General features: G+C 43.4%; 1 protein-coding gene across 1 annotated transcript in view; it reads left to right on the top strand.

Annotated features, from left to right (window-relative positions):
* The window catches only part of SCD5 (stearoyl-CoA desaturase 5), a 159,177-nt gene that overhangs the window by 73,861 nt on the left and 60,471 nt on the right, over nucleotides 1-24,845 (top strand). The window contains exon 2 of the mRNA XM_004681171.2: nucleotides 24,309-24,439. Within this exon, the coding sequence (XP_004681228.1) occupies nucleotides 24,309-24,439 (131 nt within the window). The remainder of the gene's footprint in view (nucleotides 1-24,308; nucleotides 24,440-24,845) is intronic.

Here is a 24,845-nt window from a genome sequence, read left to right on the forward strand (position 1 = left end):
GCTGAGGGGAGCAGCGGGCAGGTCAGGAGAGGTTTGCTGCAACATGTGGGTCACCTCCGGGGCTGGCGGGGTTCAAACTCATGCTGAAGTGGCTGCAGCTTCTTAGTGCTGTGATTTAACTCACTGCACCACCAAGGAGGGCCAAATAAATCTTTAAAAAAAAAAAACTTAAATAAAACAAAAACAAAAAACAGTGACTGGCACAGTAGTTACTGTGCTTAATAACCCTCAACCATTATCAACACCATCATCACTCATGGTGATTTTGGGAACCATGGTTCTACGTCCTCCCGGACTGGTGTGACAAACAGTGAACCCTGTGACTGAAGCCTGTGGTGGGAACCACCAAGGAAGAGAACCTGCCCCCTCTCTGCAGTCTGAGTTCCATGTCTTTCCCTGGCTTTGTCTCTGGAGTATTTTTGTATCTTCTTACCGTGTAGAGACCTAGGAACTGGGTCCCAGCTTTCAAGGTCATCCATGTTCAGTGGAAGATGAGGTCTCAGAACCTAGCAAGAGGCCTGGCAAGATGATGAAGTAGTGAAGTTTTAACCCAAGGGAGACTAGAGCTGCCAGCAGACCAGGGCTTCAGAATTCCAACACATATAGAAGCCCACCTGAATGAGTATCCCGCTGAATAAAATCAACAGATGACTCTGGAATCAAAAGAAGATTCTTTTTAAGAAGAAAATGTTCTTGTACTACTACTAAATTATCCCTTATTTCATAATGCTAACTCGCACAGCCTAAAAACTCCTTTCATACAGAGGTAATGTTAGCATCTCTCAATTTGAAAGTCAAAAATGGCAGAGTTGGGGTCAGGAAAAATTATTGATGTTTTAGCTGTGGATGCAGTATGGTAATGTATATCTGAAGACTTGACACCTATACCCCCAACTTGTGTTCAGTGTTGTAAATGAGTTTTACCTCAGTGAAAGATGGTACAATGAAAAAAATGTTAAACAAGGACGTGAATTGTGAAAAAAAAGGAAAAGAAAATGTCTTTGAACAAAGATGGAGGCGATGAAGAAAAATGAGAAGAGGGAGAGGGACCCTAATTACCATGTTTGTGTTGGAATTGTAGGGTTTGGGGTTTGGAAGAAGCAAAAGTTGGAGACCCCTTGTCTGACCCAGACATGTGACAACTTGTTTTTTTCCAGAGTTTATATTGTGTATGTGTGGCTGCCAGATGCATAGGTATGAATTCTCTCCAGCTCACTCTGTCTTCGTGGGTAGCATGTGATGGGGTTCTCCTTCCTGGCCTACAAACCCTAAACCCACCTCAGGTTGCTGTGTTGCCTCCTAGTACCTGAAAAGATTCTGCGTGGATTATAGACAATCCTTGAAAATAGGGGTCCCACTTTGGGTTGTAACACCAGAGCTGGGGTGACACTCTAAACCCTGAGCCTGGCTGCAGTCTAAGCTGCTGCAATGTGATGGTGGCTGCTTCTGGGGTCTTCCAGCCCCAAGCCCTGTCCTGGAGTGGCTCCCAGAAGTCTTGTTGTTACTGTAGGGCTGGGGTCAGGGAAAAGGAGGGAGATGGTGCTCTCTCCGGTGTCCTGCTCTGTGCTCCAGCCCTGCAGGTGCTCAACTATCCTAACCAAGCTGAACCTGTGCCGGCCTTAACTAGCAGCTGCCTTCTGCACTGTGGATTCCTGATGAAGGCAAAATAATTGCTACTTCCAGTTATAACCAGCTGGCCACCAGGAGATGCCACCTGGGAGAATTCTGCTGTGTCCTCCACATCAGCTTTCTGCTCTTAGGAATGGCAGATATGACTGGTTCACTAAACATTGGTCAGGATTGAAAATGGAAGTGATATCAAAAGGATTAAAAAGTCTGCCTCCCTAGTGAGAGTGGCAGTGGGTGGTATCCCGTCTGGTAGTTGAGGAGTCTGAAGGCTTCCTGTGCACCCCGGTCAGAAAGGTTATACAAAGCTTGAGTCAAACCTTGTCAGGTCTTGACAGGAAAAGCTTAAAGAAGCAGTTTTTCAAGAGAAGACTCTTTAGGTTGAAGAAGATGATGGTATATTTAAAATGCTTTCTCTTAAACACATCTTTCCACCCCTCCCATTAATGCCGTGAGTGTTTTCTATTCCATTAACAAACACCACTTGGCTCAGGCCTAAGGGAGACAGGGCTGTGTGCTGTGTTCTTGGAGGTGGGGTACATTGCTCCCCTCCGGGGGTTTATAGTTGAGCTTAGCAGGCAAAGTGTAAACCTAAGAAAAGGTAACTGACTAGGATTCTGTCTTCATCATGTTAAGGGGAAGGATGTCCTAAAGGAACTCTGCAGAGTCTTATGGACTCCACCCTCTACTCCAGCTTTCTGGACCCTACACCCTACTCCAGTGATTGGAAACTACAACTCCCAGCAGTACCAGGGAGAGAACTGCGAGGACTCAAGGGCGGAGCTAGCAGGAATTCTGGGACATTTGGGGGATAAATAGGGCGCAACTGCATCTCTGGCTCTCTCGCTCGGGAAATGGCTCTCTGGACCGCGTGACTCGGTGTGTTCAGTCAGCCTAGCCGTAAGGTATTCCAGTTACTGTATCCCGCTCCCTTTCCCTGGATTGTTTCCTATTCCTTTTCCCCTTTGTAAAAAAAACCCGTTATTGACCCTTTTGTGTGTGCCTACAATATAACTGAATTGTGAGAGTGTGGGTGAAGCCTCACAGACAGGTGACCCAGTCCACTCTAGGCTACCCTATAACAATCATCCTGACCGGGGGTCAGCTGCTTCGTCTTCTCTGCTCTCACCTTACCCTTCAGCCCGGTTGTATCCCTCTGCCTTCTGAACAACAACCCAGTCATCTTCACAGACCTGGCAGTTTATCTCAGACCTCTTGGGTGGGTTCTTCCTGACGATATGCAATCCTTAGTTTTTGAAGTTTCAGCTTTTGGAGAGTCAAAGTCGTTTTTTTCGTTAGAGGTGGACTTTTCTCGAAGAGTCATGGCTATCAGAGCCACACAGAACTTCTAGTGCCTCCAGAGACGTCAGTGCCTTTCTTGTCCTGAGCTACCTGCGAAATTCCTGCTCCTTGGTGGAAAACCCAGGCTAGCGGCCACATCCTCTTTGCAGCCCTCCTGGCTCCTGCAGAAAGATGCCCTTACAGACAAACATAGGCACCACTACCCACAGAGCTTCATCTCCCTTTTGTTTGTGTCTTAATTCTGGACTCCTGGCATGTCATCCTCAGGTTGGAAATCTCCTCTCTGATGATATGTTTCTTCTAGTGCTGTGGTGCACATGTTAGGTCCTCAGACTGTGCTATGCTGGAGAGCAGCTGGCCACCTTTCAACTTTAAATAGTGCTGCTCGGACAAGCAAGCCTTGGCTTGAGATGCAACCTTTCTGATTGATCTTCCCAGACTCAGGCCAGGAATCTTCACTGTGGCTCCCAGCCTTGCTGCACTTTGTGAAATCCCACCAGATGGGCCCCACCCTCAGAGGCGCTAATGTAGCTGGTCTGGGGTGCTGCCTGGGCTCCAGAGTGACAGCTCCCTTGTTGATTGTGGCATGTCACCGGGTTGAGGACCTTGGCCTGATGAGTGCCTTAGCAAGGGGGAGGCCCTTAATTGGTAATATCAAAGACAGTGCAATTCTAGGGGAGAATTGCAACAACTAAAATATGTTCATGAAAGGAAAAAATTACAAGGCAGGTCGATAAAACAGGACGGCAGAAGTAAGTTAGGGTGATAATTATTAAATGGGCTTAAGCTTCTGGACTAGCTTGAGACAAGAAGAGACATAGGATAGACAACAGAGTCCTGCTCATTAAGAAACTCATAGCCAAAGAGGAGACTCTGAGAGAAGATGGACTTTCTTACACTCTGAGAAATGCCAGTTGGTGAAGGGTTTACTTGTGAAGTCAGAACAGTATTGATGTCAGGGTGGGAAGGGATGTGTTTAAGATATGAGAAAGACCACTAATTCCCAAACAAAGTAAGAGGGAACCCAAACTGAGATCACCCCCTATCTTGGGGAGATGAAAGGAAGGATGTTCACAGAGGTTGGGATTCACAGAGGAGCAATAATTTGAGTTGGGAAGAGTATAACTCATGAAGGGAGCAAAGCAAGTGGCTCTCTAAATATTTGGAATATATGTTTATTTTTATTTTTTTAAGATTATTTTTGCATACAAGAACTGAGGTCTCTACCAGAGGTGCAGGGGATGACAGGATTCACCAGAGACCAAGTGGGGAGCAGAACAGGCAGATTTACTGAGCTACACTGCTAAGGGGGGCAGTGGGCAGGTCAGGAGAGGTCGTCCATACCATGTGGGTCACCTCCTTGGCTGGGGATCGAACTCTTACTTCAGTGGCTGCAGCTAACTTCAACCCATTTCACCACTAGGGAGGGCACTAGAATAAATATATATATGTATATTACTTATGCATACAGAATGGGGTACAGGCCAGAGGTGTGGGGGGTGAGAGGATTCACCAGAGACAGAGTGGGAGCAGAACAGGTAGATTGACGTACACTGCTGAGGGGAGCAGCAGGTGGGTCAGGAGAGGTCTGCCTCACCATGTGGTCACCTCCGGGGCTGGCGGGGTTAAAACTCATGCTGAAGTGGCTTTAGCTTCTTAGTGCTATGCTTTAACCCGCTGCACCACCAGGGAGGGCCCAGAATATATATATTCAAAGGTTTTATGAGTCCTCTCATGAAAATTCTGCACCACCTTCACATATAAAGTTCCTGCAGAATCTTTACTCCTCCTTTTTGCCAGCACCAACATTGGCCCTTACACCCCCCTGACTTTCTTCATTCTGTTCTTGTGGGTTTTTTTGCTGCTTTCCTGAGGTCTTTTCTCATGCAGGTATGTCTCAAAAGTCTGTTTGGATTTATTTTTCTTTGCATCATTCAAGGAATCGTAAGTCATGCTAAAGCCAGTTTTCTTACTACTTCCAAAAGAAATTCTGAATCTGAGTGGAAAGATAATCAGAGGTGGTCTCGTACATTTTAGCTAGATTTCTTGAATTTCTGTCATAGGTATTGTTGCCCCCCAGGGTGAAGTGTATCAGTGACCATTTGTTTCCACTGAACAGGTCTACTGGTCATGAGCTTTTTGGTTCAGATAGCTACTCTGTTGCTCATGATGGTGCTGGACCTTCTGGCAGCCAGGGGAGAGCATGGGGAAATATTCAGCATCCTGGCTCGCAGACCAGGATGCCCAACTGCAAGGTCACAACTCTCATGGTGCCCTGTGGTGGACTGAATCCCCTCAGGGATTATTCCAGAGGCAAAGCAGGATGTATCCAAAACAATCTCGCCCACTGTAAATTATCTGACACCCCCCCCATGTCCTGGAGTCATGTTTGGGGTTTCACTTGACTCCAAGAGTGAAGTTCAGTGGGGAAATCACTCCTTACTTAAATGTGACTCCAAGAACCTCAATATATGGGGTGGGGTGGCCCCTTCTATAATGTACCTCCTATTTCATTCTGCGATGGTTGTGTGGAAGAATGGACCCTGCCTCATAGGTATGGGACAGCCCCCACCCTGTAGGCTAAATCAGGCACCAAGGGTAGGTGCCCTTCCGAACTTTGACCCTACAGTTCCTGGGTAAAATAACAGGGTCAGGAGGGTTATATATATGCCAGAAGCACAGTTTCTGTGCTCTTCAGCACAGTAATGTGTTCATCGGCCCAGCGTGTTTCAGACTAGATTGTAACCTTTCTGTGGGTATAAAACACTTTGATTTGCTGCATAACTGTCATTTAAAAAATAATAAACAGAAAATAGTAGTGCATGGTGTGAAATAAAGATTAAGGATGAACACTTCATTTCATCCTTTTGTATGTTCTAGGTTGTGGTATGCAGTATATTTCACTGCAAGTCCCTATTTAAAAAACATCACAGCTGCTCAATAAGCAGAATAAAAATAACCTGTCTTTCAAATTTACTCAGTTGGGAAAGTTCTGTTTGTCTTGCTGCAACAGCAAGGTTGTTTTTCAGTGGCAAACATGCTGGAAGCAGATAGAACACATGTGTAGCCTCTAAGAGCCTTAGGGAAGGATGCTGTCTCCACTTGCCTGAGGGCCATGGGGAAGGATGCTGTCTCCACTTGCCTGCTACGGGGCCTCCAGAGCCTCAGGAACTGTCAGCAGGGGCCCTCCAGGTGGCTTTTCTGCCATCACCTTCTCACTTGAACTGCTGCTCCCTTAGGCTTGAGCGAAAATCATGTGCTTCTTTCTAGGGCTTTATTTTCAGAAGGTATCATGTCTGAATTTTCATGATGAACTAAAGCTATCACAATGACAAATGGAATACAAAATACACCTGTGCCAACCAACACTCATTTTTATTTGTTTGGTGAGACAAAAAGGTACTGTGAGTAGTTGATGGAGAAAGGAAAATAAAACTTGGGTGTGGGTTTTTTCCTCTGAAAGTTTGTGTTGGCTGTCAGGAATAACAGTTCTTGGGGTTTGAATCGAATTCAAATTCAGGCTTTTATGATAAGCATCACAGCCTTTTCCCTTGACCCCTTTCAGGTTTGAGGACAGCCTAAAACTCTGCCATGCATGTAACATGGCAGTATTTATGTATTTCTAACATTCAGGGGAGGTTTTTTTAAGCAATAATATATGTCAAGGTCTTCACAGAGAGATTACAGGAGAACTTTGGCCTCCTTATTGTGGAGCTATTCTGAAGGGGCTTTCTATTTTGGTAATGTGAAGTCTTCAAGAAACTCCTCTTGAATGGTTTCTGATGATTAAAATTTGAGTGTATAATCTGAAATGTAAGCAAAATGTATCCGGTGTTTTCTTGGCAAAGAAATTTTCTCTTAGTTGTCTTTACTGTGCTCCTTGGAAAATATGGCCACACACTTTTTCTCTCAGGGCGAGGACAGTGTGCTGTCAGCCTGGCCAACATCCCTGGGCCCGGAACTTTAGCTTCTTTCCTCCCTGTTGTCACTGCTGTTCCCACCACTCATGGTCACATTCATAACGGAAGGTTCTTACCATCCCCAGGCCAGGCATGTGACATCCCTCATCTTTAATCCTAAAGACAATCTTTCCAGATTTGTTTTGTTCTCCCCATTTTACAGATGAGAAAACTGAGACTCAAAAAGGATCAGAGAAGAGCTAAACGTAGCTACAGGTATATCTTTCTACATTATTTGTTTTGTTGTCTGATTTTGTCTTTCCACTTATTTAAGCATACTAATTGGTGGGCAGGAAAGGAAAAGTTGCATATATTTTACTTTAATTACCTAACATATTCTCAAGCCAGCACAGATAAGGTTTTCTTGTGCTGGACTGCAGCATTCAGATTCTGAAGTTTCGCTTGTTAGTGTGTTAATATGTGATGTGATAGAAGAAGGGTGAAATTTAGTATCTGTGTATTAACTCTCAGTGCCATTTGTTTTCCCCTAAACTTTTAACATGAAATTTCAAATGCAGAGAATTTTAAAGACTAGTACACTGAACACCTGCATATCTATTGCTAGATTCAACAGCTATTAACATTTCACAGTATTTGTTTTATCTGTAATTTTCATCTCAGTCATTTAAAAGCATGTTGCAGATGCTTTAATCCTAAATAATTCTAGATGCATTCCCTAAAAATAAAGACATTATCACCACACAATAATTTAATATCCAGTTTATATTCAAATTTCTTCAGTTGTTCTCAAATATTTTTTATATTTGATTTGTTTTTGAACCAGGATTTAATTGCACATGATTGCTTTTTCTTTAGAACAGATCCTTTCCTTGACATTGACTTTTTGACTGAGCAATTCCGCTTTCTCTAGAATGGTTCACATTTTGGGTTATCTGATTTTTTTTTCCTTTTAAAAAATTTTCTGTGATCTAAGAGCTAGATAGAAAGGTGTATTTATTTATTTATTTATTTATTTATTTTTAAAGATTTATTTATTTGTACACACAGAACTGGGGTACAGGCCAGAGGCTCAGGGGTGGTGAGAGGCTTCACCAGAGACAGAGTGGGGAGAAGAACAGGCAGATCTACGAAGTCCACTGCTGAGGGGAGCAGCGGGCGGGTCAGGAGAGGTCTGCCGCACCATGTGGTCACCTTCGGGGCAGGTGGGAATCGATCTCATACGGAAGTGGCTTCAGCTTCTCAGTGCTGTGCTTTAACCCACTGCGCCACCAGGGAGGGCCGAAAGGTGTATTTATTTTTAATGAAATTATTTTTCACTGAGGAAATGTTGATTTCCCATTCTATGTTTTAGGAGTGTATGTTATCCTATGACCAAAGCACCCGTAATAACCGTAGTACATAGGGCCCCCTTTTCTCTGACCCCCACTCTCAATTCTACATTCAGATTTCAAAGTCTTGTTTCGCTTATTCCTTTATTTCACATATAAAATCATCTGATATTTGTCTTTCTTCTATTCACTTATTTTGCTTTGCATAATTTCCTCCAGTTCCATCTACGTTGTCACAAATGGCAAGATTTCATTTTTTTCCTCTTTTAATAGCTGAGTAATATATCATGGTGTACATTGTCCACATTTTGTGTATCCATTTATCTGTCTTTGGGCACTTAGGTTATTTCCATGGCATTACTATTATAATTACTATAACTGTTATAATTAGTGCTGTTGTGAACACAGGAGTGCATACTTCCCTTCAAATTAGTGCTGCTGGATCAAATGGTAATCTACTTTCAGTAGGTTTTGAGAAACCTCCATACAGTTTTCCAAAAAGTGGCTCAGCCACTTTTTATCCTCACCAACAGGATGTGAGGGCTCTAAAAGTGGGTTTCACTTGAAGCTATGCGTGTTTGGTGAGGAGTCCTCAAGGGGTATGTTATGTGCCATCACATCAGACGGCACCTATTGTCAAGTTCTTCAACTGTTGCTGATGCTGTTTCATCTCTTGGTCAAGTGCCAGATTCCTTCACTGTAAACTTCTGTTCACCCCTTCCCAATTAGTAAGCAATCTGTGGGGTCTGCTTTGCAACAGCCCTATTATGTCACAAGCCCCTATTATTGAATCATCTGTATTGGTTTTCTAGCACTCTTGTAACAAAGTACCTCAGACTGGTAGTGTTTTTTTTTTTTCTTTTTAAAGATTTATTTATTTGTGCATACATAACTGGAGTACAGGCCAGAGGCTCAGGGGTGGTGAGAGGCTTCACCAGAGACAGAGTGGGGAGCAGAACAGGCAGATCGACGAAGTACACTGCTGAGGGGAGCAGCGGGCAGGTCAGGAGAGGTCTGCCGCGCCATGTGGTCACCTTTGAGGCAGGCGGGAATTGAACTCATGCGGAAGTGGCTTTTAGCTTCTTAGTGCTGTGCTTTAACCCTCTGTGCCACCAGGGAGGGTCCAGACTGGTAGTTTTAAACACAGAAATTTATCCTCTCACCATTGTGGAGGCCAGAATTCTGAAATTAATGTGTTAATAGAGATGGTTTCTTCCAAAGCCATAAGGAGTGTTTGTTCTAGGCCCTTGTCCTTGGCCTGTAGATGGTGGACTTCTCCCTGTTTCCTTCAGCTCATCTTTCCTTTATGTGTACCTGTGTCCCAATTTCCTCTTCTTAGAAGGACCCCAGTCGTATTGGATTAGGACCCACCCTAATTGAACTAGCTTTAAGTTTGAGTCCATCTGCAAAAACAAAATAAGGTCACATTGGCAAACCAGAGGCTAGGACTTCAAGACCCTTAACAGCATCCATTGGTCATTCTTGTTGGAGTTCATTATTTATTGGGGGTCTCAGGTTGGGTTCTTTGAGATGCAGATTTGGGTGCTGGTTTATCAGACTCTGCTTGGTGATGTCTATTACCAAGAAAGTAAGAGATGCAGGCTTGAACAGCAAGACAAGCTGAACTGCAACACCATTCCTATAGAGGCCTGACGACAGCTTGAGAGCAGGATGGGGCATCAGGGATGTTGCATATCCAGGGGAACAGCCAGGCCTTTGTACCCCTTTATCTAGCAAGCAGGCTGCCCTCAGGGAGGTCACAAAACCTGGAGCTGGCCATCTTCCTTCCATGGAGGATGAAGCCTGAGGAGAGACTGAGTTCTGAGCTATTAGTCACCCAGAAGTCCTGCCTTGGAAAGTGAGAGCCTGGGTCCCAAAGGAGGCTGGGAGGCCACAGAGCATCCAGGGAACTACAGAAGGTTCATTCCCCGCCAAGTCTACTTTTGTACAAGCTTCATTCTAGCTGGTGCTCTTACAGAATAGAACTTCTCCATTGGGAGTGAATCACGTAGTTCTCTCTAAAAACAATGTTTAACTATTTCCCTTGTTATCATCAATTTCCAAGTAAGGAGGTGACATATTTCAGTTACTTAGGGTCACTTTATGATGACATGTTCATGGGCTCTTTCTGCCATAAAAACAATTAGAAATTAAATTTTACAAATGTGCTGTTGTAAGGACAAATACAATCTAGGCTGGTTTCATCACTATTTATTTCTGCATTTACTTGTTTTCTTTCTGAAAAAATGCTGTGGTGAGCATTTGGTGTTGTATCTGCTGTGCTTAATGGCAAGTTAGCCCTGTTATGTTTGCATCAGGGACCTGGCAAGTAATAAATAAAGTGGGTTGTTCTCTATGTGCATAAAATACATCGGGTGAGTGGGGTGTATACTTCATGTATACTAAGCACAGGGGTGTTTAGTGTCTGTAGAAAGCCACAGTATAGGAAAGTGAGATGGCCCTTTTCAGAAAAAGCTGGAAATGTAAATGTCTAAATTAAAAATCCTCCATTTTCAGTCTAGGCTCAGTGAGCTGATTGCAGCCTGAGGCTGTCAGCTTGAAGAGGGGCTGGCTTTATACCTTGCAGGAAGAGGTATTGACCTCTGACCTTCTCCATACTGGGGTGCTTAGCAGAAAACCTGGCACACAGAAGGTACCTATACATGTTTATGGAGGGATGAATAAATATGTTTTCATAAATTACCTTATTAAAATTAGGTTAGCGTTTTAATGCATCAAGACCAAAACCCAAACTAGGCCCTGGATTGTGCTGCAGAGAAAAAAAAAACCTGCCTTGGGTTATTCACAGCAACTTACAGACTTGACAGGAATGAAAAACGTGAGAAGAAAACCCTTGACACCGGAGTTGATGAACTAGGTCAGGCTGCCTTGGTGATAGTCACTCATCAGAGAGTCGAAGGAGATTTCTTGGTATTTTGTGATTTAAAAAGGATGTGTTATTAATTTTTTCTTTTTTTCTTCCCTCTCAACTCCCCAACCTCACGGTTAATATTTTTTCTATTTAAAGCAGGTGGAAAAAACCTTGGTAAGACTGTGTTCTGTCATTCTGTTATTTTGTCCCTTTGGGGGCATGAAGTATATACCTTACCTCACTTTCAATTTTATCTCTGTCCATGGTTTGCAGTCTGCAGTGGTCAGTGGGGGTGAATTTGATCAGAATCCACAGAGAACTTTGCTCTGGTCATTAAAGAGGGTGAGGGGAATGAGACCTTAGCTGAAGACTGGAGGTAGAGAGAAAGCAGCGACTCCCAGCAGCCTTCCTGTGGCCTATTCACCCTTAATCCTCAAACCTTTGACTCCAATAGAAAAGCTGAGCACTTTTTTTCTTGTCAGCACTTTTCCTCAAGATGCCCTCAAAGCTCAGTGCTCAGCCTACAGGGCCTGGGTGTTCCCACCTTCGGGCCTCCTGTGGCCAAGTTGCTCAGTTCTCGGCCCCTGTGCTTCAGCCCTGGTTATCTCAGCTCCTTTAGAGAAACTGCCTGTTAGAGAAAAGGAGAGAGAGAATGATCCTTATTACCCAGATAAGTCAGCTGATGAGGGCAGAAATTATCATTTTTTTCCCATTTTCCCAAAATCAAACAGTTTGGTGCTGTTTTTGGTTTTAGTCTTCCTTTAGAACCTCGTCTGTCTCTGACCACTTATAGTCAGTTACATTAATGAGCATGCCCAGAGCTGTAGCAATATCAACATGACCTCTCTCTCTTTCTCTTTCTCTCACATACACACACAATGATTGCTCAGGAGAAAGTTAAAACTGAATAACTAATGAAAAAGGAAATTTAAGGTACCTATGATTTAGTAAGTACGATTCTCATTGTACTCAATTATCTTTAGTTGTTTGATACCTGTATTTTAATTTTGATCATTTGCGTGAGAGAGATGCATGACCCTGAATCATAAGCTCTGAGTGTTTTCTCACATTTACCTCAGAGATCAGGAGGGTTAAGGATCAGTTGCTGTTGAGACCTCCAGTGTCATGTTCTGGGATGGTCCTGCTTCCTGCTCACCTAACACCTGCCTTGCAATGGTTGCCTAATAAGAATACTGGTGTTTTCAGAAATGTTATTAATTGCAAGATACCTTACATACACTTTCATTTTTCTGGTAAAAGTTTGACATAGTTTTGTGCTTTGTTTCAGAGATAAGAGAACTGAGACTAAGAATAAGATGGTAGCCTCACCCCACCTAGCTAGGCAGTGGCAGGGGTCTGACAGGAAGTCTCCAGTTTACCTAGACACCCCCTCTCTTCTTTGTGTAAGGAGCCAGTGCACTCAGTAAGTTGTTCCAGTGAGTTCTCATACCCAAGCATAATGAGTGACTTTTCCCCCACCCCAAAAAGAAGCTTGTGTCATCATAGGAAGGAGTTGAGGGGTAAGGGGTAGAAGAGGAAGAGAGAGGGTGACTTTGAGGAAGAAAATAAGAGAAACTAGGCTTCTGGGGAGCAGGAAGCCATAGTATAAAGTAGTTTCAGCTCTTGAGCCTTATCTCTCAAGGATTTGTTCTGGTGTCTTGCTGAATAAATGTTAATACATAATATAACTATAAAATAACCATTTTTTTTTGTTGTTGTTGTTGTAAAATACTTTTACTTATATAAAACATCAAGGGATTGGCGGCTCCCACTGACTCTTCTTACACATGTGGCCTTTCCACAAGATTCCAAACATTTTCAAAAATGGACTGGAGGCAGAACAGTATCAGTCTCTGAAATTTACTTAAGCATGAAAACGAACAACTTTACTCCTCTCTTCTCTCAGACACTCCATTTGGTTAACTTGTTTTACATCCATTCCTTCAGGAGAAAGGCAGTCAATACCATTCTGCGATGGCTAAGAGCTCTTCCAATTCTGTTTAACAATTCCTTATTCCCATCCAGAGATCTTTTCTCTTCCAGGAGTCTCTCCTCCTCCCCCTGAGGGACTGGGGCTGGGAGTCCTGCAATGATCTTGCTTCTGACAAGGCTCTTTTAGCAACTTGGCCCTGGAGTTCTTTATTATGGCACTGGTTTTGTGGTGCTTTGAAGGGAATCTTTATCTCATTATACTTAAAATTTAATTTATGCCTTAAATAGACTTTCTCCCTCTGTACCTGAAAAAAGAAAGCAGGAAAGGAAGAAGAAAAGAAGGGAGAGAAGGAAGAAAGGAAAGCCAGCATAGGATTGTGGGTTGGGAGGCTGGATTTCTGTCCCTGCTTCCATCACTAAAAAAATTTCTACCTGTATCACAAGCCAAAAGGAGAAGCCAGTTTTCCTTGGTCTTGAAAGAGTGTGGGTAAGGATTATACTGTCTCAAAGATTGGCTCATGGAATAACAGCAGTGTGATTATGGTGGGGGTAGTGACAGAGTTGGGGGTGTTGGAAATGCAGACTCTCAGGTCCCCATGTCCCTTCCGCACATCGATATCTCAGTTGAACAGGACCCCTGGGGGACTTGTAGGTGCATTAACATTTGGCAAGCACTGCCTTGTCCACTGCTTTGTGGAACTGAATCACACGGGAGCCCCAGAGTTACAACCCCCTGCCTGCACAGTGTAAGTAAGGTCTAATGGGGCTCCTCACGCGTCTCTGGTGCAGCTAGCCCAGCACCAGCAGAGCCCACTGGTAGAGCCTACAGCAGGCACTTCTGGGCACAGAGCTCTGTGTCTTCAGGGAACATGGAAAAGATCCAGCACGCTCTTTCCATTGCCGGTCTCTACTTTGCACGCCACTCCCACATCCCTTCTAATGTGATCATAAGCAATTCTGTAGTGGTTCCTTATTGTCCTCAAGAGCAAATATCTTTAGCATCATGTAAAGGTCTCTTCCTGTCATACTCCTGCCTATTTTCTCATTTCACTTTATTGCACACCCTGTCCTGGGAGCAGACCAGATCACAGGCCACTTGAACGCACAAAGCATCTTCCCTCCAAGGTTTTGCTCTCACCGTCCCCTGGAAAGTTGCTCCTGCCTTCCCAAGCTCACCTGTCAGGGGTCCTGTAGCAATGTCTCTCCTTTCCTATTTTCATCTCTCATATAGTGACTTGTTTAATATGTACCTCTTCCCACCCATGAGGGGATTCTTTCTGTCTTGTTGGATGTGGCTATGAGCAGTTTTGATTGGGGTGAGAATGAGGGAAGAAGGACAAGACCTCAACTCAATGGGCCTGAGAGAATGGAGCATCAAGAACTATAACCCACAATTAAGAGACAACCTCTCGAATTTTGCTGCAAAGGGGAACAGAGATATGGAAGAGGCTCTAGACAGAGGCTTTTACATATTTTTTTTACATGGGGAGTAACCAATTGACTATAGGCCTTGGGATTAATATGAAAGGAGAGTATTGATAACTCAGAGGAGGGGGAATTGCAGAACAACTGAGAAGGAAAGAGAGTGGGCATGTAAGTAGGATTGACTAGATGAGCTGCAGAAGGAGGGCCCACCCTGAAAGGGAGCGTGGACTGGCCATCGGAGTAATAGAAGTGGTGGGGCACACAGGCTTGGTGTGGGATCAGTTGCTGGGCAGGTTCTTCTATTCTCAGTGAAATGAAAAGCAAAGCTATTCCACGAAGGGGGAAGGAGGTTTTGGGGTGAGGTGATTGGAGCAGGTATGAAACAGATACCAAGGAAAGATGATGGTCATAAGGATCAGAGAAGTGTAATGTAATTCCTGGAGACTGTTAAAGCCCATGAACTTCAAAGTGAGCCCAGTCTGCATGGTTGAGTTAGTTGCACAGGTGCTGGTGGAAAATATGTGGGAAGACAGACATGATACCTACCCTCTTGGCAATCATGCTTTAAAAGGCGTGATACGCAATCCGTAATTGCGTATGTGATGACAATCTGATGTCTGTTATACTGGAAAACACAGAGGGTGTAGTGCGTCAAAGAGGAGGCTGCAGCCTGGTGCCTGACCCTCACCCCCTTTGTACAAGTGAGCTCCTGGGGAAGGTCTCAACTCTCGCCTTTTTGTTTGCGATATAAATAGTGTGGTGTGACAGCAGAATGGTAATAAGGTAATATAATTTCGTGTTTCTTAGTGGTGAGCTGACTTTCACTCTCACTGACACATGTGCTCTCGATGACCCCAGCAGGGTGGCATGTGCTGGGGACATCAGTGCCACTCAGCCCCTAACCTAAGGCAGAGGGATGCTTGCAGAGAGAGGACATGCAAAGAGCATAAATACCTTCTCTTCCCTGTTTCATCCTTTCCATTGAATCTTCCTGCAAGATGTGGGCTATTGCTTGATTCATGCGTGGGAGGAGAGAACACACCTTCCCGCAGCCCAAGTGTTGCACAGGGAAGGTGGCTTAGTGGAGTCCGGGGAAGCTGCCAAGAGGGAGCTGATGGTTGTTGTAAGTATGACAGAATTTACATGGTTTTAATAAAGAGAATCCCTTTGCTTCTCAGCCCACAGTCTCCATGACCCTGAGAAAATGTTCTGACTTTGAGAAAATTGTTGCAATAGTACTTTGGAGGACATTGGCTCAGAAACTCAAGCTTTGTAAACTCAAACCTTTAAGGAAGATTTAAGCTTCCACTGAAATCCTTTGGAACAACTTCTCTTGGGATGAGTAGCTACAGAAGTCCTTGCCTTGTCACTGGGGTTATCAGAGAAAGGATCACCTTATAGAGACAGTGGAGTGGCATTCAGAAGGGGCATAATGTGTTTGTGTGCTTACTGCCAACCATTTCACCTTTATGCATTATTGCTGATCTCTCTCTCTCTCTCTCTCTCTCTCTCTCTCTCTCACACACACACACACACACACACACACACACACCCTTCCTCCATATTTATCTCTCTAGTCATCTAGAAGTCTATCAGCCTTTCTCTGTATATCTTCCAAATCTTGGAAAGACTGGCTTAAAAATTACAGCCACTTATTGGCCCAAAATGATGTTCAAAAGGAAAAGCAGATATCAAAGACTAAGTCTCTTTCCTTCACATTCTCCTTCACAGTTGTCTGCTCTCCAGAGCCTTCACCTTCCACTTGCTGCCTTGCCTCTCCTCCCTGCCCTCCAGGTGGAAGGCACATCCTGACACCAGTTTTCGTAATTTACCAATGAATCTTATTCGTTGAGATTGGAGCAGGTATGAAGTAAATATTGAGGAAAGACGATGGTCGTGTGGATCAGGAAAATGTAATACGATTCCTGGAGAATATTAAATCTCCACTGAGGTCAGTGGTCATGAACTTCAAAGTGAACCCACACCCAGCCCCCAGTGCATTGCCTGGAAATCAAAGGCTTCACTGTCCAGGGCCTGGGAGCAGTTCATAGCATCAAAGGGAGGTGATAGGAGGAAAAACTGGACCCAGAGTATACAGGAAGGACATGCTTCCTGCTCAAGAACCCTTAGCGTTTACCTATGATCAAGAGCTCTGCAGAGGGCCAATGTCACTGTGGGCTGGAGAGAGCTCCTGATTTCTGGATCTTGATTTCCTCATTTGCAAATTGAGAGGGGAGGACCTTTGATCCCTAAGAGAGGGTACTATTTATAGGGCAGATATTTCTCAAGGCCCCCTTGTGTATCAGAATCACCTGTCTGCTATACACAGTGGATTCTGACCAAACTTCCAATCTAATAACCAGAGGAAGAGGATAGAGAGGACACAAGCTTGGTCCCTATCTCTAATTCCTTCTGTCCTGTGGAGCCCAGGGTCCAAGACTCCAACTTATTCAGTGTGGACAGTATGAGAACCACCATTCTCCCAGAAAGGACTTGGGGCTTGACTGATGCATTTGATCTTAAGTTCTGTCACTGTGAGATCCCAAGGATTTACCTAATGTCTCTGGGCTCAGTTTTGCACATCTGTAAAGTGGGGACTATTATATCTATGTCATAGAAATAAAACAGCAAAATGGGATTCACTGGTAAAGTGACATTCCCAGCAGATTTTCAGTGAGTGTGAATTTTCCTCTCCAGCTTCCCTTCCGATGTTCTGTTAGGAGGGTCTGTGCTTTCTTCCCACCATATATTTATTGGTTTAAAAAGTCAAGGGAACCAATTTCTTTAGGATTCTGTTTCAAATGTCAAGCTTTTCATTTTATCACTCCCTTGATAAAGGTTGTAATGATCTTAGTGTAGTTGAAGGTGGGCAAAATGTGGTAGAAGGAGTTTTAGCAAAATAGCAACAGGAATTGAATCGAAGTAGTGGTTGTTTCCCCTTCTACTTTCTGTGCGTTTTCTGAACACTTGTATACTTGAAGTCCTTTCATAGCTCCTGGCTCTAAGCCTGGCAGCCGGTCTGCTGCCTGGGGCTCCCAGGACCTGCATGATTGACCCCTCACATCAGCACCTTGAACCTTTTCTGAACCTCTCCCCCTTTTACCTTAGGCTTCAAATGCAGATTTTAAAAATGGTGGTAAAATATACACAACACAAAACTTAATCTTTTAACCACTATTAAGTATACTGTTCGATGGCATCCAGTATATTCACAATGTTGGGCAACTATCATGCTCTCCATCCCCCAAATGTTTTCATTATCCCAAAGGGAAACTCTGTACCCTGCTAATGCTGTCTCTGAATTTCTCCTCCCCTACCCCAGTAACTCTTGTTCTACTTCTATTCCTGTGAATTGCTTATTCTGGGTAGCTCATGGCAGTGGAATTGTACAATTCTTGTCTGTGTCTGACTGATTTTACTTAACATCATGTTTTCAAGGTTCACCCATGTTCTGTAGCACGTGCCAGAATGATATTCCACTTTATGTCTAAGTAATATAGTCCATTGTGTGTCTAGACTACATTTTGTTCAGTCATTCATCTGTCGATAGACATTTGGATTGTGTTCATATTTCCATTATTGTAAATAATGCTGCTATGAACACAGGTGAACCAGGATCTGTTCAAGTCCCTTTGAAAGTTATTTTGAATGTCACTATCATTGTTGGATCAAACAGTAATAATGAAGTTAACTTTGAAGAGCCACACATTTTCATGGGGCTGTGTCTTTTTTTTTTTTTTTAAAGATTTATTTATTATGCATACAGCACTAGGGTAAAGCCAGAGATGCAGGGGTGATGAAAGGGTTCACCAGAGGCAGAGTGGGGAGCAGAACAGGCAGATAGATGAAGTACACTGCTGAGGGGAGCAGCGGGCGAGACAGGAGAGGTCTGCTGCGCCATGTGGGTCACCTCCGGGGCTGGGGATCAAACTCGCACTGAAGCCATTGCAGCTGGCTGCAGTGCTGTGTCCTAACTCACTGTGCCACCAGGGAGGGTCCGAGGCTGCATCATTTTACATTCCAGCAATGCACAAGGGTTTCCACTTCCCCACATCCTCACCAACACTTGGCATTTTCTGCATTGCTATAATAGTCAACGTACAGATATGAAGTGTTCAAATCCAGGCTTTTTCTCAAGCCCTTTTTTCCAGTCCAGGTCTTTGTGTCTGTTGGTTTATCTGCAGAATCTTTGTCTCCTCATGTCCTCAGTGTTAACTTGATTCTCACATCCTCTGCAACATCTCCTCTGGTCCCCCAAACAAAATTATATCCCCTTCAATCTTTCATTCTGTTCATTTCCTCCATAGCATTTGCCATAATTTGTAGTTACCTAGTAAATAACATATTCTACAAACCCCTCTCAACTTAAGGGGGGAAATGATCATGTTTGTGTGGTCACTTTGTGAACTTAGTTCTGTTTGGTGAGGTCGTAACAGAAGCTCAGTAAACTCCTGATGCCCTGGTGGACCTGGTACTCATGATTCTGAGAAGCTCAGGTCTTAAGTGTATGCAGATAGAACACAATATTACCTACCAGGCTTGAGGGATATTTAATGTGTTACTGTGGATAAAGAGCTCAGAGCGGGGCTTGCCAGGCATTTACCAAGCTCTGTCATGATAGTTATTATTATTACTTTATTACTTATCACTTTTCATAAATGAGGGAGAAGAGCCTGCCAGTTCTTTCTTCTGTCTAGCACTCGGGTGAATCTTGAAGGGCACTCCATCTTCTCTGAGCAGGCCCCAAATCAAGGGTGTTTTAATTCTTGGCTCTTAGTTCTTAACCCTCCTCAAGGACTGCCCTCTGGGCTTGTGGTCTGGAGGGAGTCACAACCATCACTTTGTAAACATGGCTCTAATGGTGAATGAGGCTAGACAAGAGGCTCTGCCTTCCTCAGTGGAAGCTGAAGGGGCTCAAAAGTCTCTTCTGTCTCTGGTAGCTGGACTTGGACTTGTCATTGAAGTGTCATTAACAATACTTTCATCGGGGTTTAAACTACACCTTCCTTCTCTTCAGAGAAGATTCTTACTTAAGTCTTGGAAACCAGGGTCTGGATAGACCCAGGCATAGATGCAGGGCCCAGTGGAGACTTTTTCATGGCTGTGGCAGATTTAAGGGCTGGTGATGTGACAGGCCCTGTCTGGTGGTAGCAGGTGTCCAGGGGTAATGGTGCGCATGGTGGCATCCCAGGTGAGCTGTTTGATTTTGTTTGGTTCTGTTTTGTTTTCTGACATGACTGTTTTATATTACATTTGGAAAAATACATAATAACAAAATCTAGTAGGAATTCAGTAATGCTCTTTTAAACAGTGGCTTTATTGAGCTATAGGTCATGCAGTTCATCCATTTAAAGTGTAAAGTTCATCGGGTTTAATGCATTAACAGAACTGTGCAGCTATCACCAAAGTTAAATTTTAGAATATTTTTTATTTCCCTATACTCCCTAAGGCACAAAACTATAATTATTAATTAGTTCCTTCTTCCCAACTACCTCTAGTCCCCTGCACACCAACTTTCTTCCCCCATAGATCAAAAACTATTCTTTAATTGGGATTTAAACTATACCTTCCTTCCCTTCAGGGAAGATTCTTACTTAAGTGTTGCATTAGTCAGTTGATGCTGTAAAACAAATTACCCCAAAATCTATCATCTCAAACCAACACACATTCATTTTCTTTTCTTAATATTTTATATATACATATATAAATATTACACATTATATCATTGTTTATTTTTGTATATTTGCTTTCTCCTCTCAGGTATGGTCCCCATTGAATTCCTACCACAAGTTCACCTGTGCACCATCACCATAGTTCCCTGTGCACTTCCCTCCCCTGCTCTGAATTCCTCTTCCCCCCTGCCCGCAAATGTCTTTGATTTACTGCCCTTTTTTTTGCTATTCCCCCCCACCCCATATTTTGTTCTTATATATTTCTTCTATAAGTGAAACTGATATTTTTTCTTTTTCCTTCTGACTTTTTTCCTTCTGAGCATAATCCTTTCTAGCTCTTCCTGCTAGAGATAACATTGGTTTACAGCTCTGTTTACAGCTCTATCTAGTTTATCATTTTTGACTGCCCAATAGTATTCCATTGTGTATATATACCACTTCTTGATCCAATCATCTGCTTTTGAATGTTTGGCTTGTGTGTATACCTTATTGTAAATAGTGATGCAATAAAAATAGGGATGCAGGTATCCTTTGAATTAATATTTTTGTGTCCTTTGGCCAGAATTGCTGGGTCATATGGTAGCTCAATGTTTAGTAGTTTGAGGAACCTCCACACAGCTTTCCATAGTGGTTGAATCGATTTGCATTCCCACCAGCAGGGAAGGAGAGTTCTTTTTTCTCTACATCTTTGCCGACATTTGTTGTTGCTAGTTTTTTTTTTTTTTTTAATGTGTCATTCTCACTGGTCTAAGTTGGTATCTCATTGTGGTTTTGATTTGTATTTCCCTAATGATAAGGGATGTTGAACATTTTTTTCATGTACCTGTTGGCCATTTGCATTTCTTCCTTGTAGAAGTGTCTTTTTAACTCTTCTACCCGCATTTTGACTGGATTTTTTACTTTGTTTTTTGTTGAGTAACCACACACATTCAATTTCCGACTGTTTACATGGAGCAGGAATGCAGGGATGACTGATTTGGACCCACTGCCTTGGGATTTCTCACAAGGCTGCCATGGACAGACTGAGGCCAAATTCTTTTTATTAAACATTACTTTTTTTTTTTTTTTACTGAGATAACATTGGTTTACAGCTTTATCCATGATTTAGGGGTATAGAGTCACACCTCTTCAGATGTATGGTACGATGCAGTACAGGGCTGTGGTCTTACCTGAATGCTTAACTGGGGAAGAACCTGTTTCCAAGCTCACTTACATTCTTGTTGGCAGGATTTGGTTCTGTGAGGATTTTTGGGCTAAGGGCCTCAGTTGCTGACTATTAGCTTAAGACCATTCTCAGTTCCTTGTCACATGAGCCTTCCCAGCATAGCAGCTTATTTCATCAAAGCCAACAAAATAGACAGTGTAATATTTTGCAACCCTGTCATGAACACTGTTCCTTCCACATTGCTATAGTCTTTTGATTGGAAGCAGGTTGCTCAAGGAGAAAAGACTATACAAGACCATGAATACCAGAAGGTAGGGAGCACCTGGGTCACATTGGAGGTGGTGGGCCAAAACCCTCTCCTGCTATTCACCTATGAGTTCTGCAGACTATTCATTATCTTTTTAATACGTTACTTTTTGTTTTGAGTATACTAGAATTTGGTGACTCTTATTTACATCCAAATCAATGTATTTGTTTATTGCTTACCATTCTATAATTTTGTGATGCTGGTTTCTGTTGATCTAGCACCTTTCTTAGTGAGGCATGAGCTCATTGCTCCTTTTTCCCTCAATGTTATTAATTTTGTGTCTGAATATTTGACTAGCTCAGAGACAGCTAGCCAGTATTCATCAGAAAACTTGTCTGGACATTACAAATCTTTCTACAAAGATTGTAAAAGAAACATTAAGATCCTTTCAAATTAGTTCTGTAAAAATGGGGAAACTAAGTCCTGTTAATGAAACAGCTCATGAAACTTCACCTCTTGCCCAGGGTTTTTGCAGCTTATCCTCATTTGGGTTGTGACCAGATGGTTGCTTTCTTTCCTAGAGGCTCTAGAGACTTTCGTATCAGAAATCCAGTGCAAATTCACTTCAGCTAGAAAGGGGAATTTGTTGGCTCACAAATCTAGGAGAATTATTGGGGAATCTAACGGATCAAAAGAACCACAGTACTTCAAATTCTGACCCCAGTGGCTCAGGACCTGCCTCCCTCCTATTAATTCTCTTGGCCATCTCTATCATCTTTGTGTCTCTCTTTTTTGGCCCTTATTTTTTGCCTACAGTCATGCTTCTCAGCTTGGTGGTATGTGATCTTTGGTAAACTCCAGCTTAACCTTTGAGTTAGAAGAGAGAGGATTGGCTTAGTGTTTATTTCCCTAGTGGGGTACCACACTAGGCTGGGCTGGGTTATGTGACCACATTCCTCTTGCCTGGAGATAGACTAGGGAAAACCAACAGCCACTGATGCTCGGTAACCTCGGAATGGACAGACAAACCATGCAAACAATCCTTGACATCTTGGAGATCTGCAAAAGGACAAGATACTGTCCATGGTGCAGGCCCATCTGGGAAGCATGGGTGGTTTATTTTTGGGCCAATGTTTTTCATGAAATCTTGGAATTTATTTTATTATACCCATGGTCCCCTGACAAAATAAGGTCATGTTGAATTTTCCTGTTATAAATTCACTTGTTCCAGGCCTGAGTACTCAACACTTGGGGAAAAATTATTGGTGTAGTTGTGAAGGCCAAAGATGACATGGAAAATAGTTGTTCCTGGACTCATAACCAAGGTTAAATTATAATAACAAAAGAAGCCAAAACTATTTTCTGTGATTTGTGGGCTTATTGTTTTTTTCATTGTTGTTTTTAACTTTTCAAGTAAGGAAATATTTGTCCAGTTCATGAAAACCACATGTACTCAGAGGCTCATTAATCTTAATGTTAAGGGTAAATCTTGTTTTTACATTAATATAAATACGAATTGAGATCAAAACAATCTGACGTAACTTTCGGGTGACGTAATATTGTGAGCCCTTTCAATGTCTATGTTGACCCTGAAATTACCCTCATAATTCCGTCAGAGGAGTACTGTAGTGGGCTTCCTGAGAACTTGTACCAGGATGTTCACATAACTGGTCCTTTGTTCTGTTGAAGTTCTTTGTGGAGGGTCCTATATATACGAAGTGATAGAAGCAATTGACTGTATCTAATATAACCTGATTTAGGGTTGTTACCCCCAGATAAGAAAGCAACTCACTTTTTAGTTCAGACTGGGACCCAATCTTAAGGATGACAATGGAATGGAGAGAAGTGAGGAGAAATCTTCTCCGATGCCTAGAGGCAAAGAGGAGTAGAGAGCTGGAATTTAGTTCTTGGATCAGACAGACTTGGGTTTGACTCTTGGCAAAGACATTGCTTTAGGTTTGTGACACGGGTGTGTTGCTTTAGAACCACTGGAGTAGTTGTAATAATTTTAGGAATTTTGTCTCCATACAAAAAGCAAACCACCACCACCAGTGGCGGCCTGAGGTCTCTGGGCAGAGGCTTTGGAACCAACTAGATGGACTTAGATGTATTAGGCAGGAGTTAACCCTCAGAGAAGCAGTTCCTCAACTCTAACAGATGAGGTAATAACACAGGCTGTGAGGATTAGAGAGATTATATTTTAAGTGTGTGGCTGTTAATAAACTCCACTGTATGTTGGCTTTTAAGAAATTCCCTACCTGGCGATCTTCACATGCCAGGGCACAGTGTCAGTTTTATTCTTGTTCTTCTGGTCCCCAAGCAGATTTCACTGCTTACAGGCCAGATCTGAACTTCACATCAGGGCACAAGGAGCCACGCTACAGGGCACTGCCGTGTAGAAATACACTCTTCACATAGCAACACATCCCGGCAGGGTGCCAGTTAGGGGCAATATAGCAGTCACTCTCTGTTCCCCCGTGTTGGGTGTGTTAGAATTACAAATACACACTGAGATGGTTGTGACTGCATCAAGACCACCCAGAAACATTACAAAAAAAGACTTGTTCCATATAGAAAATGATATTCGAAGGTCAAAGTTTCTTGAGGAAAGCTCTCTCTGCCTTTTGCCGGTAGTGGAAAGCTACCAATCAATACAAGGCTGCCTTTCCCTGAGTTATCGATCCTCTACATTGTGCATTTGTCCCCTGACACCATTTCACATGGGTCCCTAGTCTGGAGGGATGAAAGCACATGGGGGAGGGAGATTGTTTAAAAACAGGGTGGCATTTGCTGACATTCTCTCGGCTTGTGTCTTGCAGCTTACTTCTGCTTCCTCCTGACGGCCCTGGGCGTGACTGCTGGTGCCCATCGCTTGTGGAGCCACAGGTCCTACAAGGCCAAGCTGCCTCTGAGGATATTTCTGGCTGTCGCCAACTCCATGGCTTTCCAGGTGGGATGGAGGGCCCTCTCTGAGGTGGCACTGTGGGAGGAGGCAGGCATGCTCACTGCGAGTGGCCAGTTCTCACCTCCACTCCAGGCTCAGTGCACGGGCTCCAGGCACTCCCTGCCTGTCTTAAGTTTTGATCTCCTTGCAGTTTCAGGTGTGACAAAATGTCCTCTGGGTGCTTTGTGCTTTGAGTCATGCTGGACTACAGAGATGGAGATTCCAGCATCTGGACACCATGTCCTAAACATGGCCTGAGCCCCTTGACAACACATGGCTATCAAGGGCCGAGTGCATGCCACATGTACTGCATGCATATCACATTTGATGCTCATGGTAACCCCATAAGCTAGGTGTTACATATGTCCCCATTTTACAGGTGAGGATTCACCAGAGACAGATTAGGGAACAG

Source organism: Condylura cristata, unplaced genomic scaffold (assembly GCF_000260355.1).
Source record: "Condylura cristata isolate star-nosed mole 26May11 unplaced genomic scaffold, ConCri1.0 scaffold00012, whole genome shotgun sequence".
Taxonomy (NCBI): domain Eukaryota; kingdom Metazoa; phylum Chordata; class Mammalia; order Eulipotyphla; family Talpidae; genus Condylura; species Condylura cristata.